The 24672-nt window shown below is 54.3% G+C and overlaps 1 protein-coding gene across 9 annotated transcripts in view; it reads left to right on the forward strand.

The window, feature by feature from the left end:
* The window catches only part of CACNA1C (calcium voltage-gated channel subunit alpha1 C), a 202677-nt gene that overhangs the window by 140729 nt on the left and 37276 nt on the right, over positions 1-24672 (forward strand). For 3 of the 9 annotated variants that reach the window (XM_038767784.1, XM_038767785.1, XM_038767792.1), the window contains exons 12-26: positions 1691-1851; positions 3559-3784; positions 5790-5997; positions 8418-8538; positions 11185-11299; positions 11601-11730; positions 13482-13551; positions 15993-16131; positions 16237-16366; positions 18234-18293; positions 21769-21875; positions 22842-22929; positions 23461-23568; positions 24150-24202; positions 24403-24549. In XM_038767784.1, coding sequence (XP_038623712.1) covers positions 1691-1851; positions 3559-3784; positions 5790-5997; positions 8418-8538; positions 11185-11299; positions 11601-11730; positions 13482-13551; positions 15993-16131; positions 16237-16366; positions 18234-18293; positions 21769-21875; positions 22842-22929; positions 23461-23568; positions 24150-24202; positions 24403-24549 — 1863 coding nt within the window. Of the gene's footprint in view, positions 1-1690; positions 1852-3558; positions 3785-5789; positions 5998-8417; positions 8539-11184; positions 11300-11600; positions 11731-13481; positions 13552-15992; positions 16132-16236; positions 16367-18024; positions 18085-18233; positions 18294-21768; positions 21876-22841; positions 22930-23460; positions 23569-24149; positions 24203-24402; positions 24550-24672 lie in introns of all 9 variants that reach the window. The other 6 variants (XM_038767790.1, XM_038767789.1, XM_038767791.1 and 3 more) reach the window with 4 other exon arrangements.

A 24672-nucleotide genomic window follows, 5' to 3' on the forward strand; every position in this document is an offset into this window, starting at 1 on the left:
CCACGGGGGGCTCACAGTCTTAATCCCCATTTTACAGATGAGGGAACTGAGGCCCAGAGAAGTGAAGTGACTTGCCCAACACACAGCTGACAGTTGACAGAGGCCGGATTTGAACCCATGACCTCTGACTCCAAAACCCGGGCTCTTTCCACTGAGCCATGCTGCTTCTCCTATTAGGGGAGTGGGCTGGAGAGAAGGGCTGCTAGGGAGTGACAAGGGTCTGGCCAGGCCTGCCTCCGAACAGAAAGTGCCAAGAGGGAATAATAATAATATCTGTTACGCCCTTACTAGGGTGCCAAGCATCGTACTAAGCGCTGAGGTAGATACAAACCGAAGCAGCGTGGCTCAGTGGAAACAGCCCGGGCTTTGGAATCAGAGGTCATGGGTTCAATTCCCGGCTCCGCCGATTGTCAGCTGTGTGACTTTGGACAAGTCACTTCACTTCTCTGGGCCTCAGTTCCCTCATCTGTAAAATGGGGATGAAGGCTGTGAGCGCCCCCCGGGACAACCTGATCACCTTGTAACCTCCCCAGCGCTTAGAACAGTGCTTTGTACATAGTAAGCACTTAGTAAATGCCATCATCATTATTATTATTATACAAACAGAAGCAGCGTGGCTCAGTGGAAAGATCCCGGGCTTTGGAGTCAGAGGTCATGGGTTCAAATTCCGGCTCCGCCAATTGGCAGCTGTATGACTTTGGGCAAGTCACTTAACTACTCTTTGCCTCAATTACCTCATCTCTAAAATGGGGATTAAGACTGGGAGCCCCCCGTGGGACAACCTGAGCACCTTGTCCACAGTGCTTAGAACAGTGCTTTGCACATAGTAAGCGCTTAATAAATACCATTATTATTATTATTATACAAACGAATCAGGTCAGATATAATCTCTGTCCCACATGGCACTCACAGTCAAAGGGGGAAAGAGAACAAGTATCGAATCCCCATTTTACAGATGGGGAAACTGAAGCCCAGAACAGTTAAGTGACTTGTCCAGGGTCACACCGTGGGCATGTGGAATAAAGCAGGAAGAGCAGAACGGAGATCCTCCCTCCCCCCGCTGACAATCTCTGAGGAGAGTGAGGGGCCCCAGTCCGTTGAGGGCCGGGAGCATGGAAGGGGACTTAGCCGAGGGCTCCCAGAGGACTCCCTGACATGTCTCTGGAGCCGAAGTGGAAGCCCGGGCTGCTGACACCGCAGATTGTGCCTTGATTTCCCTCGGCAGGGCATCCACAGGAGCTGGGGCAGGTGGACGGACATTGTCCAGCCCCTCCAGTGCCACCCAGATTATGGAGGGGCCGATGCTGACCCCAGGCCACCTGCCCACCCTGAATCTTTCCCGGGACCACCCTCGTGTCTGCCCTGTCGAATCTAGAGCATCTGTCCCCTTATTCTGGGGGAGCGAGTGGGGCAGGGACCTGGGCATTGGTGGCTTGGTGCAGGAGACAGGGGGAGAGGAAAACCCACCCCTCCTGGTATGGAGAGGGGGTGGTATGTATGTGGCTAACCGGGGGGTAGCCACAGCCATGTTTTCCAAAGCCCACCCATCCTCACCTTGACCCCTGAACCTCCCCGGCCACATTGGGAATGACAGGGCAGACTTCCCCACCCCAAGCCCTGGGGTTGGAGCCGGGCCTGGGAGGGGGGACCATCTTTTCACTCCCTCATTTCCCCCAACCCCCTTTTGCAGCCGCTACTGGCGCCGGTGGAATCGCTTCTGCCGGCGCAAATGCCGGGCGGCCGTCAAGTCCAACGTGTTCTACTGGCTGGTCATCTTCCTGGTCTTCCTGAACACGCTGACCATCGCCTCCGAGCACTACAACCAGCCCGACTGGCTCACTGAGGTCCAAGGTGAGGGGCCGACCCCCTCCTCCCCACGCGGACCTTCCTCTCTGTCCCCCTCCTCCACATTGCCCCCTGCTCATCTCCCCCCTCTCCGTCCTCCCTGTCCCCATCCCAGCCCCTTAAGGACCAAGGGTTGGGCCAACTTAGAGACCGAATTCATTCATTCATTCGTTCAGTCATATTTATCGAGCGGTTACTTTGTGCAGAGCACTGTACTAAGTGCTTGGGAAAGTACAATGCAGCAATAAAGAGCGACAGTCCCTGACCACAATGAGCTCAGGGTCTAGAGACCAAATGATACAGTCAGATTTAAGGACTGGGTTGATATGGACAGATTTGGGGACCGGTCTAACAGAATAGTAACGATAGTATTTGTGATTTGCTTACTATGTTCCTGGCAATAATAACAATAATAACGATGGTATTTGTTACTATGTGTCAAGCACCATTTAAGCGCTGGGATAGATCATCATCAATCGTATTTATTGAGCGCTTACTATGTGCAGAGCACTGTACTAAGCGCTTGGGAAGTACAAATTGGCAACATATAGAGACAGTCCCTACCCAACAGTGGGCTCACAGTCTAAAAGATACAAGCCAGTCAGGTTGGACACACTCCCTGTCCCGCATGGGGCTCATGGTCTTAATCCCCCCTTTACAGATGAGGGAACTGAGGTCCAGAGAAGTGAAGTGACTTGCCCAAGGTCACCCAGCAGACAAGTGGTCGAGCCGGGAGTTGAACCCAGGTCCTTTGAACTCCCAGACTTGTGCTCTGAAATCAGGCACGGTTCCTGTCCCATGAGAGGCACGCTCACAGCCTAAATAGGAGGGAGAACGAGTATTGAAGCCCCCTTTACAATTGAGGAAACTGAGGCCCAGAGATGAGAAGCGATATGCCCTAGGTCACATGGCAGGCCAGTGGTAGAATTGGAATTAGAGCGCAGGTCTCCTGACTCCCAAGCCTGTGCTGTTTCCATAAGCCAGGCAAGCAGCAATCAATCAATTCTTCTAGACTGTGAGCCCGCTGTTGTGTAGGGACCGTCCCTATATGTTGCTGACTTGTACTTACCAAGTGCTTAGTACAGTGCTCTGCACACAGTTAAGCTCTCAATAAAGATGATTGAATGAATGAATTATATTTATTGAGTGCTTACTGTGTGCAGAGCACTGTACTACGTGCTTGGGAGAGTACAGAGTTGGAAGACGCATTCCCTGCCCACAACCAACTGAGAGCGTAGAGGGGGAGACAGATAGTAATATAAATTAATTACTGTTATGGACAAAAGTGCTGTGTGGCGGGGCTGAAGGAGGGGTGAATAAAGAGCCCACTGTTGGGTAGGGACTGTCTCTATATGTTGCCAACTTGTACTTCCCAAGCGCTTAGTACAGTGCTCTGCACACAGTAAGCGCTCAATAAATGCGATTGATGATGATGATGATGAATAAAGGGAGAAATCAATGGAATTGATCGATGGTATTGATTAGGCGCTGTCTGCATGCAGAGTAGTGTGCTAAGCGCTTGAGAGATGACTGTGCGACTGTTGGTGAATCAGTCGGTCTCATGCCCCCGGTAAATACCCGCCTGACCTCTGACCTCTGACCAGCCTCCCGCCCCCGCCCCTCCACTTCTGCTACCCCGGGGCATGAGGGGAGGGGTCATGGGAGACCCCCACTCACAGACATTGGTCTCACGTCCCCCCCGGCCGCGGCCAGACACGGCGAACAAGGTTCTGCTGTCGCTCTTCACGGCCGAGATGCTGCTGAAGACGTACAGCCTGGGGCTGCAGGCCTACTTCGTTTCCCTCTTCAACCGCTTCGACTGCTTCATCGTGTGCGGTGGCATCCTGGAGACCATCCTGGTGGAGACCCAGATCATGTCCCCCCTGGGCATCTCCGTGCTCAGATGCGTCCGCCTCCTGCGCATATTTAAGATCACCAGGTGAGTGGGGAAGACCCTTCCCCCCGACCCCTATGCCGCCGTCTCGGGGAGGAGCAGGGGTTTTGGCTCCCATTTCCTACAAGAGCCGTCAACCACTCAATTTGCCGGTTGTGCTTATGGAGCACCTGGGGGAGTCCAGTACAGTTAGTAGACAAGATCCTTGCCCTCAAGGAGTTTCCAGCCTACTGTGTGCAGAGACTGAACACTTGGAGGCTCAGTGGCAAGAGCCCGGGCTTTGGAGTCAGAGGTCATGGATTCGAATCCCAGCTCAATCAATCAATCATATTGAGCCCGGGCTTTGGAGTTAGAGGCTCAATCAATCAATCAATCAATCAATCGTATTTATTGAGCGCTTACTGTGTGCAGAGCACTGTACTAAGCGCTTGGGAAGTACAAGTTGGCAACATATAGAGACGGTCCCTACCCAACAGTGGGCTCACAGTCTAGCTCCGCCAACCATCAGCTGTGTGACTTTGGGCAAGTCACTTCACTTCTCTGGGTCTCCGTTCCCTCATCTGGAAAATGGGGATTAAAACTGTGAGCCCCCCGTGGGACAACCTGATCACCTTGTAACCTCCCCAGCGCTTAGAACAGTGCTTTGCACATAGCACTTAACAAATACCACCAAAAAAAAAGGTTCAGCAGAGTTGGTAGCCACGATCCCTGCCTTTGCAGAGCTTCTGGTCTACTGTGTGCAGAGCACTGAGCCGAGTGCTGGGGTGAGCACAATAGAGTCATTAGACTTGACGCCTGCCCTCAAGGAGCTGACAGTTTAGTGGGGGAAATGGGCACTAAAATAATGTACAGGTAGAAGAAGAGGAAGGAAAGATGGGCATGTAGATGAATTGGTGCGAAAAGATTGGGCGACGTCAGTAGTGCAGAGTTGCGTGGTTTGTAACAAGCGCTGAGGTGGGTGTAGGAGAAGTGGCCTGGGAGAAGGTGAATGCTTCAGCCGGAATAATAATAATAATGATGGTATTTGTTAAGCGCTCACTCTGTGCCAAGCACCGTTCTAAGCACTGGGGTAGATACAGGGTAATCAGGTTGTCCCATGTGGGGCTCACACTTTTAATCCCCATTTGACAGATGAGGTCACTGAGGCCCAGAGAAGTGAAGTGACTTGCCCAAGGTCACACAGCAGACAAGTGGCGGAGCCGGGACTAGAACCCAGGTCCTCTGACTCCCAAGCCCGGGCTGTGGCCACGAAGCCACTCTGCGGGAAATGAAAAAGCTTCAGTGGCTGGAGGGTAGGAATACACACCAGGAGGTGGCAGGAAAGGCAAAACACAGCCTCCACCCATCCCCACCGGCCTCCCCACCACTCTCCAGCAGTCCCAACTGGTTTCCGCCGGTCCCCACCAACCTCTATTGACCTCCGCCGGTCCCCATAAGCCTCTGCCGGTCACTTCCAGTCCCCACTCGTCCCCGCCAGATTCCACCAGCCCCCTTCAGCCTCCACTACTCTCCGCCAATGTCCTCCAGTCCTCACCAGCCTCCACTGGTCCCCATTGACCTCCACTGGTCCCCACCATTCATTCATTCATATTTATTGAGCACTTACTGTGTACAAAGCACTATAGTAAGTGCTTGGGAGAGTAGACTATAACAATAAACAGACATATTCATTGCCCACAGGGAGCTAATGGTCCTCGGCACCCTCCACAAACCTCCGCCAATATCCTCCAGTCCCCACCAGCCTCCTGTGGTCCCCTCTGACCTCCATTGACCTCCACTAGCCCCCAGCAGCCTCCACTAGCCTCCTCCAACATCCTCCAGTCCCCACCAGCCTCCTGTGGTCCCCTCTGACATCCATTGACCTCTACCAGCCCCCGGCAGCCTCCACTAGCCTCTTCCAACATCCTCCAGTCCCCACCAGCCTCCTGTGGTCCCCTCTGACCTCCATTGACCTCCACCAGCCCCCAGCAGCCTCCCCCAACATCCCCCAGTCCCCACGAGGCCCCGGGACCCCCGCTCTCTTGGCTCCATGGCACCTCTGGGCCCGCAGGTACTGGAACTCCTTGAGCAACCTGGTGGCATCACTGCTGAACTCGGTGCGCTCCATCGCCTCGCTGCTGCTCCTGCTCTTCCTCTTCATCATCATCTTCTCCCTCCTGGGCATGCAGCTCTTCGGCGGCAAGTTCAACTTCGATGAGATGCAGACGCGGCGAAGCACCTTCGACAACTTTCCCCAGAGCCTCCTCACCGTCTTTCAGGTGCCCACCGGGGGCCCGGAGCGACCGGCGGGGAGGGCAAGGGGGCGCGGAGGGCACAGGGTGCCCGTCCTGGGCTGGGATCCCGAGCCGGCCTGGTGAGAGGTGGCGGGGCGTGCTCTGGCCGACTTCAGGGCCCAGACCCAGGGCTCTGAGGGGCAGGGATCAATCAATCAATCAATCAATCGTATTTATTGAGCGCTTACTGTGTGCAGAACACTGTACTAAGCACTTGGGAAGTACAAGGATCCCCACAGGGGGTGAGAGAAGGCCCCCCCAACCACATCCCACCACCCTGGCGTGTACCAGGCCCCCCAACCCCAACGCCAGTGGGCCAAAACCACGCATTAGACTCCTCCGTTCCCCTCCAGCTTGAAGGGAAGACCCTTTAGGGGTCTGGGCCAGGCCAGACCACACCGCGGCCAAGCCCGGTGACCTCCGCCTCTCCTCAAGTGATTATGGGAACGGGGGAGCAGGGCCAGGCGAGAACCGCCAGCATCCCAACATTCAATCCCGACATTGCATTCATTCAATGCAATCGTATTTATTGAGCACTCACTGCATGCAGTGCACTGTACTAAGTGCTTGGGAGAGGACAATATAACAATAAACAATATTTATTCCCACCTCACATGGTCTGGGCCTCATCTGGGAAACAGGGAGGCTTGTATCTTTTGTTCTCTGTCCCCCCCTTCTAGACTGTGAGCCCACTGTTGGGTAGGGACCGTCTTTATATGTTGCCAACTTGGACTTCCCAAGCGCTTAGTACAGTGCTCTGCACACCGTAAGCGCTCAATAAATACGATTGAATGAATGAACGAATATCTGCCCCTCACCTCCCTCTGCCTGCTTTCTAGCCAGGCTGGGAGCTGGGGGTTTTGGGGTGGGGGCTTCCTGGGATTGTGAGAGATCAGTGGGAAGTGGAGCAGGGGCTGGGGAACTGACAGCTGGAGATCCAAGGAAGAAGGAAATCAGGAGAGGAAGACTGGGGCTGGTTCAGCAATGTCCCGCACATGAGAAAGGAACATTCATTGACCATGGACTGGTTGGAAGTACAATTAATTAATTCATTCATTCCTTCAATCATATTTATTGAGCGCTTACTGTGTGCAGAGCACAGTACTAAGCGCTTGGGAAGTCCAAGTTGGCAACATATCGAGACAGTCCCTACCCAACAACGGGCTCACAGTCTAGAAGAGGGAGACAGACAATGAAACAAAACATGTGGATGGGTGTCAAGTCGTCAGAACAAATAGAATTAAAGCTACAATGTGATCACGTCACCCATTTTGAATTCCCTGTACTATTATGGGGAATTTCCCATTCATTCATTCATTCAATCGTATTTATTGTGCGCTTACTGTGTGTGGAGCACTGTACAAAGCACTTGGGAAGTACAAGTTGGAAACATATAGAGACGGTCTCTACCCAACAATGAGCTCATGGTCTAGAGGGGGAGACAGACATTAATATACATAAATAAATCAATAAATTACATATATCTAATAATAATAATAATAATAATAATGCATTTGTTAAGTGCTTACTATGTGCAAAGCACTGTTCTAAGCACTGGGGGGATACAAGGTGATCAGGTTGTCCCACGTGGGGCTCACAGTTTTAATCCCCATTTGCCAGATGAGGTAACTGAGGCTCAGAGAAGTTAAGTGACTTATCCTAGATCACACAGCAGACATGTGGCGGAGCCGGGATTAGAACCCATGACCTCTGACTCCAAAGCCCGGGCTCTTTCCACTGAGCCACGCTGCTTCTCAGATAGATACATATGTGCTGTGGGGAGTCATTCATTCAATCATATTTATTGAGTGCTTACTGTGTGCAGAGCATGCCTCTGGACTGTAAGCTCTATTTTTTTAATGGTATTTGTCGCTCAATCAATAGTATTTATCAATGCTATGTATCAGAGCATAGGACCGAGGGCATGGGAGAGTCCAATAGAGTTAGCAGACACGCCCTCAAGTAGCCGACGTCTTCCTTGAGCAGAGCACTGGAGAGCGCTTAGGAGAGTTAAGTGGGCTCCTAGACTGTGAGCCTACTGTTGGGTAGGGATCGTCTCTATATGTTGCCCACTTGGACTTCCCAAGCGCTTAGGACAGTGCTCTGCACACAGTAAGTGCTCAATAAATACGATTGGATGAATGAATGAGTTAAGCACCTTCCCCGCTTCGGGGATGCTGCGGCCGATCCTCCCCAACCTTCCCGTAATCTGGGATGGACAATTTCAGGCCCCGGGCGGTCAGCCGCCCACCGGTTCTGGCCTCCTCTCGGGGCGTCTCGGAGGGAGTAGGAGGGGAGAGGCCGGGAGGTGGTCGGGGGGAGGTCTCGGGGTTGGGGGGTGAAGGCTTTCCGGGTGTGCTGTGTGGTCTAACGCTGTGTCCCATTGGCGGGAATGTGTCATTCAGATCCTGACGGGGGAGGACTGGAATTCGGTGATGTATGATGGAATCATGGCTTATGGCGGCCCCTCTTTTCCAGGGATGTTGGTCTGTATCTACTTCATCATCCTCTTCATCTGTGGAAACTGTATCCTTTGCCACTTCCACCCGGCCCCCGCCCTCCTGCCCACCCCCGTCCCGCTCCCCCTGGCAACCCTCACCGGCCGACCCTCCCTCCCTTCCCAGGTCGGACCCCGGTTTGGTCTCTCCTGGTCAAGGGGCAAAGCAAGGCAGGAGCTGTAGAGGCCGGGTGAAACGGGAGGAAGCGTGGAGGTGGTCCGGGCCCGCTCTGTCCCAACTTTGCCTCTCAATCAATCGATCAATCAATCAATCGTATTTATTGAGCGCTTACTGTGTGCAGAGCACTGGACTAAGCGCTTGGGAAGTACAAGCTGGCAACATATAGAGACGGTCCCTACCCAACAGTGGGCTCACAGTCTAGAAGGGGGAGACAGAGAACAAAACCAAGCATACTAAAAAAAAAAATAAATAGAATATATAGGTACAAGTAGAATAAATAAATAAATAAATAGAGTAATAAATATGTACAAACGTATATACATATATACAGGTGCTGTGGGGAAGGGAAGGAGGTAAGATGGGGGAGGATGGAGAGTCCCTGCTGGACTCTCCCCTTTGGGTGTCTCCCTCCCCGCGTTCCCCCCGCAACCAGCCATCCCATGGACCCCTTGCCGGGCAACTTGGAGAAAGCCCCCACTTTAGTCTTCCAGCCCTGGTGTCCTTTGGGAAGTAATAATAATAATAGCATTCATTCATTAAATTGTATTTATTGAGCGCTTACTGTGTGCAGAGCACTGTACTAAGCGCTTGGGAAGTACAAGTTGGCAACATATAGTAGACGGTCCCTACCCAACAGTGGGCTCACATTCTAGAAGGGGGAAGCACTTACTATGTGCAAAGCACTGTTCTAAGTGCTGGGGGGGTTAACAAGATGATCGGGTGGTCCCACGGGGGGGCTTACAGTCTTCACCCCCATTTTCCAGATGAGGTAACTGAGGCCCAGAGAAGTGAAGTGACTTATCCAAAGTCACCTGTATATATGTATATATGTTTGTGCATATTTATTACTCTATTTATTTTATTTGTACATATTTATTCTATTGATTTTATTTTGTTAATATGTTTTGTTTTGTTCTCTGTCTCCCCTTTCTAGACTGTGAGCCCACTGTTGGGTAGGGACCGTCTCTATATGTTGCCAACTTGTACTTCCCAAGCGCTTAGTACAGTGCTCTGCACACAGTAAGCACTCAATAAATTCAATTGAATGAATGAATGAATGAATGATAAATGGTGGAGCCGGGATTTGAACCCATAACCTCCAACTCCAAAGCCCAGGCTCTTTCCACTGAGCCACGCTGCTTCTCCAGTAGCCTTCACTTAGTGAAAAGAGCCCTGGGGCGAGGAGTCAGGTCACCTGGGTTTTCATCCCATCTCCAGCCTTGTCCCGCTGTGTGGAAGTGGGCGAGTCACTTGACTTCTGCGGGCCTCAGTGTCCTCATCTGTGAAATGGGGATTCAGTACCTGTTCACCCTCCCTCTTGGACTGTGAGCCCCACGTGGGACAGGGACCGTGTCCCACCCGATTAACTCGTGCCTAACCCCAACGCTTGGCTCATCGTATGTGTATAACAAATACCATAGTTGTTATTAGTGATTAATGATGATAATTATGATTAATGATTATCCACCCACTGACCTAACTTTTCTAACTAAGGGGCTTCCCGTCTTTTCCTTCTGCTGCTACACTTGACCTGGCCGGAATCCCAGCCAGCTCTATCAGCTTAGAACACTGCTTTGCACATAGTAAGCGCTTAACAAATGCCATCATTATTATTATTACTACTATTATCGCTATTTCTACTATTACTACTTCCACTAATGCTACTGATATTGCTTCTACAATTGCTTTTGTTAGTCAGTCGTATTTGTTGAGTGTTTATTGAGTGGCCTTGGGCAAGTCATTTCACTTTTCTGGACCTCAGCCCCCTCATCTTGTAAAATGGGGATTGAGACTGTGACCCTATGTGGAGCAGTTGTCCTACCCGATTTGCTTGTATCCTCCTCAGCGCTTAGTACAGCGCCTGGCCGATAGTAAGCGCTTAACAAATACCACAATAATTATTATTAGTATTAAAAACTTGCTCACCCTTCTTGACCTCTCTCTGGGACAGAGGGGAACCCCTAATTGCTGCAGGATCAGGGCTGGGGGACCACATGGAAGTCTGGGACTTCAGTTCCACTTCTTCTGTGTGACCTTGGAAGAGTCACTTGACCTCTCTGGGCCTCAGTTTCCTCATCTCGAAAATAAGGATACCCGCCTCTCCCAAGAAATGCAGCAAGGATACATGGGTTCTAATCCTGGCTCTGCTAATTGGGTGACCTTGAGCAAGTCACTTAACTTCTCTGTGCCTCAGTTACCTCAACTGTAAAATGGAGATTAAATCCTCCTCCCTCCATGTGGGACAGGGACTGTGTCTGACCTGACAAACTCGTATCTACCCCCAATTCTTACAACAGTGCTTGACACGTAGTAAATGCTTAATAAAATGCCATTTTTTAAAAAGAGACATGACCGGGGTGAAAGTGAATAGGGAAAATGAAAGTTGAGGAGCAGTTATCTTTGGTGTTGTCTGGACCCCCCCGCCCCGGCACCCTCCCCCACCCCGAAAAACCTCTGCCCCAGATCTGTTTTCTTTAAATGTTGCCACACACAGATATCCTGCTGAATGTGTTCTTGGCCATAGCAGTGGACAATCTGGCTGACGCCGAGAGCCTCACGTCTGCTCAGAAGGAGGAAGAGGAGGAGAAGGAGAGGAAAAAGCTAGCTAGGTAACCCCCTAAGCTAAACTACCTCAGGAGGAAAGGGGAGGCCGGGGGTCAAAGGAGCAGTAAGTGCTTGTTAGATACTATTTTTAAAAAATCTGAGATCCAAGCCCTTAATCTGTGGCAGACCAGAGGAAGGGGCAGCTGGGGAGGACTGGACAAGGTCACCTGGGATAGAGCTGTGGTCAGAGGGGCCGGGGAGGAGCAGAGAGCTCCAGAAAGGAACGATATTTTCCAGGGGTCTGAGGGGGCGTCCAGTCTATACCCCTTCACCCCAGTAAATGTGTGTTTGTTCTTCCTCCTGCTGACCGGCCAGGACCGCCAGCCCCGAGAAGAAGCAGGAGGCGGAGAAGCCGCCCGTGGAGGAGGAAACCAAGGAGGAGAAGATCGAGCTGAAGTCCATCACCGCGGATGGAGACTCGGTGCCCGCCACCAAGGTCGGTAGCTGCAGGGCCCTTTTCTCACCCTCGACCAGAGCAGGTCGGGGCGGTGGTTACGGATGAGCTCCCTCGGGGGCCCCGAAAGCCGCTCTGGCCTACTTCCTTCCATTCTCCCCCTCTGCCCAGTCAGGGACTGCCTACGTAGCACAATTTGGTGATGGCTCTGAACAGTTTGGGTCGTGAGAAGAGCCTCTCGGGAGTGGCCCGATTTGTAACTTTGTTTCTCTTCTGGTTTATCGTCAGTCCGTGGAACTGGGCTGAATCTGCAGAACAAGTCAGAGTGGCTTGCATGTTTTCTTATGCATGTGCACAGCCTTCTTCAGAGAAGAGTTGCGGCATTGCCGTGCCTAGCAGGTTGAGGCCTCCCATGGCACTAGAATCAATCAATCAGTAGTATTTATTGGTGCTTGCAGAACACTGTGCTAAATGCTTAGGAGGAGTAAGCTCATTATGGGCAGGGAACGTATCTGCTAATTCTGCTGTATTGTACTCTCCCAACTGCTTAGTACAGTGCTCTGCACATAGAAAATGCTCAATAAATACCATTGATTTTTAGACTGTGATCCCACTGTTGGGTAGGGACTGTCTCTATATGTTGCCAACTTGTACTTCCCAAGCGCTTAGTACAGTGCTCTGCACACAGTAAGCGCTCAATAAATCTGATTGATTGATTGATCGATCGATTGACAATGCAAAGGAGTTGGTAGGCGCGATCCCTGTCCACAGGGAACTTACAGTCTAGAGGGGAAGAGTTTCCTGGTGCTTCGGGAAGGAGAAGGAGGACACAGCAGGTCTTCGAGCTTCCTATCGGGGAAAAGGGGAGGTGTCCAGCACTCTGGATGACCTGAATCCACAACAGAAGACCCATCCAGTTCCCGGTGCATCCTTTCCTACAAACCCCCTCTCAGCGGTGGGACCGGGTCACCAACAGTAAAGTCCCGGTCCAGCTCACCAGGATCAAAGCGGAGCTCAGACAACCAGCTCCTCCAGACAGGACACGAGCAAAGAGCGGACACCACAAAGAGACCCGGTCACCTGCCATATGGCCTGCCGAAACGGGGCTTATGCAAGCCGAGAGGGTGGAGGAAAATATTTGAAGACTCGGTGCTTCATCATTGTCAAACAACGCATCGTAAGAGGAAACAGCTGGGAGATCCCTGTAGCGGACAGATCAGCCCGGCGGGTAGCAGAAGGGAGATGGGTCGTTCTCTTCAGACAAAGATCTCGAAGAGATCTGGATCTCAAGAGGCCGGCATCCTGGAGCGGCTTAATTCTGTTAGCCCTGCGAGGATCTAGAGGGCAAGCAAAGCAGGATGCCGTGATGGGCACGCCTCAGCTCTTCAACTCTGGTCGGTGCACGGATGGGATCTCTCCACAGTGGCATTTAAGTTCTGCGTGCCACACCAATATGAGGTCCTGACTGGGAGCACTGGGGGAGAGGAAACGTCCCCTGGGAGCTGTCAGAGACAGGGCTGGCTCCGTGGGCGGAGATTGGGAGGGTGAAGTGGGAAGGGCCAGGGTTTGGGAGAAGTTGGGAGAGAATCGGGAGGAAAAGAGCAGGATCAATGAGGATGTCTCTGCATCTTGACAGTAAATGACTAGCACATGCAAGGTAAAAATGCAACTCCAGGTCAGTTAGACTTTGTGGTGATCTGGTTATCAGGAACTTCCTGAATGTGGACTGTAGCTGTGGCCTCAGAGCCTATGGAATGGAGATGAGCCGAATTCTCTTTCCTCTCCCCTCCCAGATCAACATGGAGAACCTTCAGCCCAACGAGAATGAGGAGAACACCCCCTACACAAACCCGGAGGCTACAGGTACCATCTGCTGAGGGAGAGAGAGTGGTGTTGAACCCGGGGAAAGGGAAGCAGCTAGTACTATCTCTGCCGCCGCCTTGCTGAGCAGGCACTGCTAAATCCTGCCTAGCCGCTCTCTTCTCCCACTTCCTTCCAGCTCGCGCTCTTGAAGCGGCCCGCTCCTCCAGACTGTTCCATCCCCATCCCATCAGAAGCTCCTCGGGCCCTCTCCAAGGGCCACAGATTCATTCATTCAATCGTATTTCTTGAGCGCTTACTGTGTGCAGAACACTGTACTAAATGCTTGGGAAGCACAAGTCAGCAACATATAGAGACAGTCCCTACCCAACAACGGGCTTACAGTCTAGAAGGGGACTCTGCAGGCTTTGGGCTGACCCAGAGGGAAGGGACAAGCAGTCCGCATTCGCAAGAGTGCTTAGTATAGCACTTGGCCTTCAGGAAGCACTCAATAAACCCAATAGATGGATGGACTTGGGAGGACCAGGGGACCCCATTAACCCAGAGCCCACCCCTCCCCTGCCTGTCTCTCCACCACCAATTGGGGAAGGGGGTGCCAGGGAGACAAGGGGACCAGAGACCTGATTTTTCTCTCCTGGCTGAGCTCTCCTGGCCCTTGATATCCTCAGAGGTTGAATCGGCTTCGATTCCACGTCTTCCCACACTCCCCTTTCCCTGTCGTGACTCTGACACTCCCCCAGGCCCCTGCTGTTTTTCCAGATCCAGCCCCCTGACTCCCTCAGAGTCCCAGTGGTTGGGGGGGCGGGGCTTGGGGATGAGGCCATCTGCCACCCATCCCTTTCCCCTCTCCCTCCCTGTCTCTGGAGCCCAACAGGGCAAAGCGATGCCCACCTTTAGTCCACTCTCTCCCACCCCCAGCCTGCCCTCCTTCCCTCCCTAGGGCTGTTTCTTACTCCTCGAGGCAGAGACTATCGTGTGGCTGCCTGGCTCCTCCCAGATGAGCCCTGAGCCAACTGGCAGGTTCGGGGCAACTTCCTGGGTCAGAAGACCCTCCTTGGGGGTGTCCTCCAAGGTGGTCGGAGGAGGTGTCCGGGCCCCAGGAAGGGCTCATCAGACCGGGTTGACAGCTCCCTTCTTGAGGGCAGGCAGGGACAGAGGGCTAAGCTGGGTGAGGAGGGAAGCTGGGAGTCCAGGAAGAGGGAGGCTGATGTCAATCAATCAATCAATCAATCAATCATATTTATTGAGTGCTTACTATGTGCAGAGCACTGTACTAAGCGCTTGGGAAGTACAAATTGGCATCACATAGAGACAGTCCCTACCCAACAGTGGGCTCACAGTCTAAAAGGGGGAGACAGAGAACAGAACCAAACACACCAACAAAATAAAATAAGTAGGATAGAAATGTACAAGTAAAATAAATAAATAAATAAATAAATAGAGTAATAAATATGTACAACCATATATACATATATACAGGTGCTGTGGGGAAGGGAAGGAGGTAAGACGGGGGGATGGAGAGGGGGACGAGGGGGAGAGGAAAGAAGGGGCTCAGTCTGGGAAGGCCTCCTGGAGGAGGTGAGCTCTCAGCAGGGCCTTGAAGGGAGGAAGAGAGCTAGCTTGGCGGATGGGCAGAGGGAGGGCATTCCAGGCCCAGGGGATGACGTGGGCCGGGGGTCGATGGCGGGACAGGCGAGAGCGAGGTACAGTGAGGAGATTAGCGGTGGAGGAGCGGAGGGTGCGGGCTGGGCAGTAGAAGGAGAGAAGGGAGGTGAGGTAGGAGGGGGCGAGGTGATGGACAGCCTTGAAGCCCAGGGTGAGGAGTTTCTGCCTGATGCGCAGAGGTCAATCCTTGAGCAGACCAGGATGAGGGCTGTGATGAGTTGCAGGGAGAGGGACACAGATTCTGACCACCTCTGGTCGTCAGAGGCTCACACTCTGCTGGGAATGGAAAGACTAGACAGACACACACACACACACACACAAACACACACACACAAACATATCCATCCCCAATCTGTGGCCCATGGGAGGCTGATACCATAGGGGCTGACAAGGGGCTTTAAGATCCCTGGAAGAAGGAGCTGCTGTAATTTCCCCTCACTTCCCGGTGCGTGTTTTCTGAAAGTGAACGTGGGGTGCCCGGGAGCCCCCCAGCTCGGTTCAGGCAGGGAGGGACCTTAAATTCAGGAGTCCCCACCACCCTGCCATGGGTCCCGGCTGCATATATGTACGTAGACTGGGAGCCCGCTGTTGCGTAGGGACCGTCTCTATATGTTGCCAACTCGTACTTCCCAAGCGCTTAGTACAGTGCTCTGCACACAGTAAGCGCTCAATAAATATGATTGAATGAATCTCAGGGCCCTGAGGGTCTGAGCTCGGCCGGACCCAGGTGTCCGCGGCCTCCGCGTGCCCTCCGAATGTCCGTCTGTGTGGACGGAGGCGAGGATGAGAGGTGCTCAGCTCCACCCCATCCTTTGCAGGAGAGGAGGAAGAGGAGGAGGAGGAGCCCGAGATGCCAGTTGGCCCCCGCCCTCGCCCGCTGTCGGAACTGCACCTCAAAGAGAAGGCCGTGCCCATGCCGGATGCCAGCGCCTTCTTCATCTTTGGCCCCAGCAACAGGTACCGGGGGGCGACTCCCACATGGCCCCGGCTGCCCTCTCCATGTTGACCCCGGTGCCCGCCGGTGCTCAGAGCCGACCACTGTTCCCCCTCCATCCGCGGTAGGTTCCGACGCCAGTGTCACCGCATCGTCAACGACACCATCTTCACCAACCTGATCCTCTTCTTCATCCTGCTGAGCAGCGTCTCCCTGGCCGCGGAGGATCCCGTCCGCAACTCCTCTTTCCGGAATCAGGTCCGCCTCCCCGCCGCCCGCCCCCCCGAGGCCCCGGGCCTAGACCAGCCGTAGATCCAAGAGGGCTGGTGGCTGGGAGCCGGTGCTGGGGGGTGTGGGGGCATTTGGGGAATGTTTCCAAGAGGCCTGGCAGGGAACACTTCCATTGCTAAGCCCAGCTACCTCCAGGTGAATGTCCTGCACCTCGGATTGAGTCTGTCCCACGCTCAGTCAGCTCTAGAGGTTGGCCCAGGAGACCCCTGCCTCCAGCACTCTCACCCCCAGCTAGGCAGCTGGTGGGCAAATCTAACTTACCCTCTGCCTCTCGACTGTGCTCCCCTTGCTCCCCACCACACCTCCCTGGGCTGGGCGGTGGTCCTAGCTTGTTTCTCCTTTGAGTTCTTCCCTCTGGGATTCTCCAGCAAGCTGAGAGGTCTGGGACCCTCGGGATTCTCCATTTTTCCCACAGTGGAAGGCCAGCCCCTGGGGATGGCTCCATTGCACCTTGCAGGTCGGGGGTTGCCAAGGTTGTCATCGGGGAGACCTGTGGCCATAGATGGTCCTCGCCCTCCTGCAGGGAGGGGGAAGGGGTCGGGGACTTGGCCCGGCTCTGGCTCGCTGTGGTCTCCTGTGACCTGTACCCACAGAGACCCGCTGAGTGGGGTGGATTCTGGGACCCCACATTCCCAGCTCCCGGGTGTCTGAGCCCTGAGCTCCACCAGTCCCTCGGTGGGTTTTGACCGTTCCCTTGGGACTTTCCAATAGCCCAGACGTTCGTTCCCACGAAGGCTGCTGGGAAAACGGACAGGGCCACCGGCTGCCCCAGGACCCTGGCTAGGCCCGGGCAAGGTACTAAGGGTACCCAGTACCAGCAAGGGTACTAAGCTGGATGCCAAGGGGCATGGTGGAGGTGATGGTGGGTGCCTCCAGGGTGGTATCCAGCTCAGGAAGGGGGATCCGCTTCATCCCTCTCCCGTAGACTCCGTGGAACGGACCCACTGGGCAGTTGGAAGGGCAAGGGATACGTCGTGTCCTCCCAGGGCTTACTGACACCGGTCCGGGCTGGAGGGGGAGAGAAGCCTGCTCCCCCTCTAAGCCCACCGCTCAACACACACCTCTCCTACTCCTCCTGCTCCACCATGCCAGGAGGGGATGCTCTGTGGCACCTTCAAACCGGTCCAGCCCCAGGAACTTATCCCTTTCCCTCTCCACCCCCTCTATATCCCCCCAAATGATGTCACAGGTGTGCATACCCCTCCCCATTCCCTGCCTTCCCTGCCCTCTGTGGCTGGAAAGACTTACCTGTGAACCGAGTGTAGCGTGTAAGTCGCATGCAGCGGGTGTAGTGTGTGACCTGAGTTTAGTATGTACAGCGTGTGAATCTTGTGTAACAGGTGCGGCGGGTGGTCCGTGTAGAGTGTGTTAATCATGGGAGGGGTGTGAACTTAGTATGCTGTGCGAACTGTGTGTAGCATGTGTGGCAGGTGATCTATGTAGATTGTGTGAACAACCAGGGGCGGGGTGTGAACTATGTATGGTGCGTGAACTGTGTCTAGCCTGGGAAGTGTGGGCAGTGTGCCGGATGTGCGTGGTGTGTGCCGGTTGTGGCTTTTCATCCCAGTGAGCCCTCAAATTGACAACCTCCCCCTCTCCCCATCCCCGTTCCTTTTGTTTTGCAGATTTTATTTTATTTTGATATAGTTTTTACTACCATTTTCACCATTGAAATTGCTCTGAAGGTAAAGTGGCCGTGGGCCTCCGTCCCCTCTCTCTGTCCAGCCCCGCCCCGCCCCTCTTCTCCACACTCTCCGCCGCTAACACACTGGCCTTGGTGGTCACTGTCCTCTTCCCCTTCCGAGCCACTAACTCACCTGTGCTTGTCTTGCAGATCCTAGGCAATGCAGACTATGTCTTCACTAGTATCTTTACATTAGAAATTATTCTTAAGGTAATGCCCTTTGAATAACACCCTGTCTCTCTCCTCTCTCTCCCGCTCTTTCCTCCACTCTCTGCCTCCGCCTTTCTCTCTCCTGTGGTTGGGAAGTGGCCCGGAGATGGACCAGTGGTCAGCCCCCTTGTCTGCCCATTATGGGGGGCCACAGAGTGGCCCCGAGACTGCCCACTGCCTTAGATAATCGATTCAGCGGTGGTATTTTTTGAGCGCTTCCTTTGTGCTGAGCTCGTGGGAGAATCCGACAGCAGCCCAGATCCCTGCCCTCGAGGAGTTTTCGGTCTATGGTGTGCAGAGTGTTTGGGAGAGTCCTCTAGGGAAGCAGCATGGCCTAGGTGGAAAAGCACAGCCTTGGGAGTCGGAGGACCCGAGTTCTAATCATCATCATCAATCGTATTTATTGAGCACTTACTGTGTGCAGAGCACTGTACTAAGCGCTTGGGAAGTACAAGTTGGCAACATAATCCCAGCTCCACCACTTATCTGCTGTGAGACCTTGAGCAAGTCACTTAACTTCACTGTGCCTCGATTCCCTCATCCCTCACCCGAGCCCCGTGTAGGACACTGACTGTGTCCGGCCTGATTGACTAGTATCTGCCCCAGCGTTTAGAACAGTGTCTGGCACAAAGTCAGCACTTCACAAATACTACTGCTACCCCAGAGTATAGCACAGTGTCCTGCACATAGTAAGCACTTAACAAAGATCCTAAAAAATAAAGACTTCATTCAGTCAGTTGTGTTAATGAGCGCTTACTGTGTGCAGAGCACTGTACTAAGCGCTTGGGAAGTACAATTCAGCAAGAAATAGAGACAATCCCTGCCCACAACGGGCTCACGGTCTTACGAGATACGGTCCCTGCCTTCAAGGAGCTGCCGGTATACTGTGTGCAGAGCACTGAGCTGAGCAACTGGGAGAGTCCCATAGAGTTAAAATGCATTCATTCATTCAGTCGTATTTATTGAGCGCTTCCTATGTGCAAAGCACTGTACTAAGCACTTGGGAGAGTACATTATAACAATAAATAGACACATTTTCTGCCCACAGGTGGCTCACAGCCTAGAGGATGAGCTGACTCTGGTCCTCAAGGAGTTTACATTCTAACCAATTCAGGTCTGTCCAGGGCCCAGCTGGATTCTGAGCTGAGTCAGGCTAAGGGGCTACCCCCAACCCGGCCTGGATTTTGGGGGAACCCATAGACTTTCAGGCTCTGGGCCGTGGGCAAGTGACCCCACGGGTGGATTTCGAGGATAGCTTTCCTCCACTTCCAAGTCAGACTGAAGCCCTCACCCAATCTGCCCCTGCCCAGGTGTGGCTAGTGAAGTCACCGGTTAAGCACTTACTCTGTGCCAGGCTCTGAGGTCCCTACAGATATAACGGAGCAGACCGGGCCGTCTGAAGGAAGGAGCGGGGCCTCCTTCCCTGACTCCAGTCCTCGCACGCCCTTCCATCGCTAGAGAACAAGAGCCCCCGGAGCCTCAGAATCCAGGGGGACGGCTCCAGAATGCAGCTCGGTGGTTGCCCAGCCCTCTCGGCATCCTCAGGGCTAGCAAAGTCCACGTCCTAACTGGAAGAACCCAGCCTGGGAGTCTGGCACCCTGGGGCCCATTCCTGACTCCATTTCTCTGGAGTTGGGGGCGGGGGGGGACGGACAGGAAGAGACATCCCCCTCCAAGCTTCTCTTTGCCACCCCCCGCCCCTTGAGAGATAGCGTTATTCACACGTTTGGTGGAATCTTAAAACCTCTTTTGGGTCTTTCATCTCTCTCTCTTTCTTTCTTTCCCCCACCCCTGATTTCAATGGTGCTGACCTTTGACGATGACAGCCATACACAACCTCGTGTGTCATGGCAGGTCCTCTCTCCCCCACCCCTCCACCACACATCCCTCCCATCTCCCTGAGTATAAATTCTCAACTCCCACCAGAGTTTATACTCCCTCCTCACCCCCCAGTTCTGTTCGGCCGGTTTGGCGGGGGCGGGGTGGAGGGCGGCAAGGCTGGGCACGGCCAGGGAACCCAGACTTTAGCAAGCAGTGGGACCCAGGAGCTGAGAATGATGTTGCCCCTTCGTAACGGGTCTTTAATGCCCGGACTGTGGGGTCATAAAGCAGTTTTTCCCCGCTATTCTCAATTCCCTCTCTTCCAAGGGGTGAGGGGCCCTGAGCTGGCCCAGCCTCACTCTGGGGACATTGTCAGAGGGGTGGCATGAACCCCACGTTCCTTGGGGATACATCCAAAGGGCCCCGTTGGCTGGGAACCCATCAGGAGGAGGAGGGATGCTCACTAATCAGAAGGAGGAAGGTGAGGAAGCAGGGAAGGATGCTCACTGGGTCCAGGTGGTCCAGGGACCGATCAGGAGAAGGGATGGTGCTCGCTGAGGCCAGTTAAGAGAAGGATGATGAGGAAGCAGGGGAAGATGCTCGCTGAGTCGCGGAGCAGCAGGAGGAGACTTAACACCTCCAGTGGGAACCAGAGAAGAGTTGGCTCAGCTGAGAGAGTGGCGGAGAGAAGAGAAAGAGCTTTCACGTTTGCCTGAAGGGCAGACCCCTGGCCCACCCGTTCAAAAATGGGTTGAGTTAGAGAGGGGATAGCCGCCTACCTCAAGTGGTCTTGCGTACCCCCTCTCCAGGCCCCATCTCCTCGGCTCCCCCATATAGCCCACCCGCATCCCCAAATCTTTACAGCCTGTCTGCCTGCCGAAAATGACGCATGGACAGAATTATTATTAGTAGTAGTAGTAATAGTGGTACTCACTGAGCATAAGGCACTGTACTTAGTGTTCTGGCAAGTACAACTGCAGCGACCCATGTTTCCTCCCCACAGGGAGCTTCCAGTCTAGTGAAGGAGCTCACAGTCTAAGATGGTGGGGCTACTGGCTGGGCCTGGGTTTCCATAATAATTATAATAATAATAATTCATTATTGTAGTGATATGAAAATACTTGTAATTTGTCACTGGGGAATTTGTTAAGCACTCACTATGTGCCAAACACTATACCAAGCACTGGGGGAGTTACAAGATAATAGAGTCGGACACAGTCCGACATGAGGCTCATGGTCTAAGTAGGAGGGTGAACAGGGATTGAATCCCCACTTTTTGATTGAGGAAACTGAGGCCCAGGGTCACCCAGCAGACAAGTGGCGGAGCAGGGATTAGAACCCAGGTCCTCCGACTCCCGGGCCCCGGCATCTTTCCGCTAGGCCACGCTGCTTCCTGGAATTGTCTCCCAGCGGGGCTGCTTCAGGCCCACTCTGGTTTCATCGAGCCCCTCATGACGTCCAGGACTCTCCCCGTTCAGCCAGCCCTCCCACCCACCCCCGGTCCCCAGCCCAAAGGAGATTCCACCCCTGGGGTCTGGGGAGACGAGCCCCCCCCCAGGCACCCCATCCGCTTTCGGATGCTTGGGGCGGGAGGGTGTTGGAACAGCGGCTGACGGCAGAGCTGGCTTGTGTCTCCCTGTGCTCTTCTTGCCAGATGACGGCCTACGGGGCCTTCCTGCACAAGGGCTCCTTCTGCCGGAATTATTTCAACATCCTGGACCTGCTCGTCGTCAGCGTGTCCCTCATCTCTTTCGGGATCCAGTGAGTCCCCCTCTCGCCGGGCCGGAGGGCGGGGTTCTTCTCAGGATGCTTTGCTCCCCGCAAGGGTGGATTCAGCGGCGGGGAGGTGTCGTAGGAAGGTTGACTTGCAGCCGGACAGCGGACTTTGCCCCTTGAAAGGATGAGACCCTGGGGGCCGTAGAGGAGTTCCAGCAACAGACATGCTCTGCTGCTTGTCAGGACAGGTCCAAGGAGCATAAAGAGGCTCTGGCAGCAGTGGAGGATTCTTCTTTTTCTATTTTTTTAATGGTATTTGTTAAGTGCTTTCTACTTGCCAGGTGCTGTACCAATCCCAAGTCACTTAGCTTCTCTGTGCCTCAGTTACCTCCTCTGTAAAATGGGGATGTGAGCCCCCCGTGGGACAGTCTGATCACCTTGTATCCTCTCCAGCGCTTAGAACACTGCTTTGCACATAGTAAGCGTTTAACAAATGCCATTACTATTACTACCAACTCTGGGGTAGATCCAAGATAATCAGGCTGGACACTGTCCCTGTCCCACATAGGGCTCATCACCTTAGTCCCCTTTTTGCGGATGAGGGAACCGAGGCACGGGAAGGTGAAGTGACCTGCCCACGGTCACGCAGCAGACAAATGGCAGAGTTGGGATTAGCACCCTGTGGTCCTCTGGCTCCCGGGCCCGTGCTCTTCCCACTGGACCGCACTGCTTCTCTTTGGATTAAAATGAAAGATCTGTTAGGGAGGTGAGGTGACTCAAACACAAGCTCCTGTAGGCTAATATATACACCATTTTATAGTTTGGTAATTAAACTGTCTTTTGGACTGCAGAACGTACCATCATGTAGCCTAAAAATACACCATTTTACAGCCCGATAAATATACCTCCTAGCAGTCCAATATGTACATCATCTTATAGCTCGATAAATACGTCACCTTGTAGTCTGATACTGCCATTTCCATAAATACACCTCGCCCCCCACCACTCCAGGTCCAGCGCCATTAACGTGGTAAAGATCCTGAGGGTTTTGCGTGTGCTCCGCCCCCTGAGGGCCATCAACAGAGCCAAAGGCCTCAAGGTGAGAGAGACGACGGGGTGGGCGGCCCCCGGGGGCCCGGAGGCAGGGGGCTGGCCCAGGTGACCTTTCCGACTCTGGGGGACCGAGGCGTTCGTCCAGACCGAGCCGGGCCGGGGCGAGGGTTAGGGGCAGTTGGGAGGTCTGGACAACGCGATGCCTTCCAGATTGTCAGCTCCTCGAGGGCGGGAATCATGTCTATCAACTGTATTAGACTCTCCCAAGCGTTCAGCGCACAGGACGGGTCAGGGGTCACGTCTTCTAACTCCGAGTGCTCAGTCCGGTGTCCTGAGTGACACAGCAGGCAGGCGGCGGAGCTGGGGACAGAACTCAGGCTTCCAGACTACCAGTCCACTAGACCTCGGCGCTTCTTTGCGTCTCTTTTGGGGGGCTTCTCCCCACTCCCCACCTCGGGGGCTAGAAGGCCGTGATCCAAGGTGGGGCCGAGGGGGCTAGGCGGGGGGTGTTCTGGAGTGTGGGGTCCAGTCTCCGACCCCCGGCTCCTGGCCCGTCCGCCCCCCGCCCTCCCCACAGCACGTGGTGCAGTGTGTATTCGTGGCCATCCGCACCATCGGGAACATCGTCATCGTCACCACCCTGCTGCAGTTCATGTTCGCCTGCATCGGCGTCCAGCTGTTCAAGGTTAGTGAATGGGCCACCCCCGGGCCCGGGGAGGGGCTCAGCGGGAGCAGAGGCCCACCCCACCGACTGGGCCCAGCCGGCTCCCCCGGCTCCGATGGCGATGACGGTGTTCGTTAAGCGCTCGCTGTGTCCCAAGCACTGGGGTGGATCCAAGCTGATCAGGTCCTTGTCCCCCGTGGGGCTCACAGTCTTCGTCCCCATTTGATAGCTGAGGGAACTGAGGCCCAGAGAAGCCAAGTGACTTGCCCGAGGTCACACGGCAGTGGAGGAGCCGGGAATAGAACCCAGTTTCTTCCGACTCCCACATCCGGGCTCTATTCTCTAGGCCACTCTGCCTCTCAGAGTGGACCGCTGGCCCGCCGGACTCCGTGGTGACCCCCAAATTGGGAGGGGGTTGGAGACCCGGGGAGCGGTCAGGGGTGACACTTCCCCGTTGGAGGTTGGGGAAGCCTGTGGCGGGGCCCTCGTCCTGCCGGCTTTTCCGCCATGAGGCCCCATCGGGTCTTCTGGGGGTGTAGACCATGGGGGGCCCCCCTAACTCTCCCCTCTTTCCCTCTCCTCCTCCCGCCCGTCCCCACCAGGGCAAGCTGTACAGCTGCACGGACAGCTCCAAACAAACAGAGGCAGAATGCAAGTGAGTGTTGTGGGGCTGGAGGGGCCCGTCTTCTTTCCAGCATGCTTTGCTCCATGTCAGGTTGGGTCTGGGATGAGTAGGAGGGCTCTGGCGGCTGGTAGGGGGGATTCTTCCTGGCATGCTTTGCTCCTCACCCAGGAGGGTCAGTGATTTGTTGGGGGGTAAATCATCGGGGGGAAACATCCACCCTGTTCTCTCAGGGGAAACTACATCACGTACAAGGACGGCGAGGTCGCCCACCCTATCATCCAGCCCCGCAGCTGGGAGAACAGCAAGTTCGACTTCGACAACGTCCTGGCTGCCATGATGGCCCTCTTCACCGTGTCCACCTTCGAGGGCTGGCCCGAGTGAGTGCCCCGGGCCCAGGCAGGGGGTGGCACGCTGATGGGGCGGGACACAGTCGGAGAATGGGGAGGGGGCCCACGCTCCCGCGGTTCCGAAGCGTCCGGGCCAGGTGACACACCGAGATC

The sequence above is a fragment of the Tachyglossus aculeatus genome, chromosome 27 (assembly GCF_015852505.1).
Source record: "Tachyglossus aculeatus isolate mTacAcu1 chromosome 27, mTacAcu1.pri, whole genome shotgun sequence".
NCBI lineage: Eukaryota > Metazoa > Chordata > Mammalia > Monotremata > Tachyglossidae > Tachyglossus > Tachyglossus aculeatus.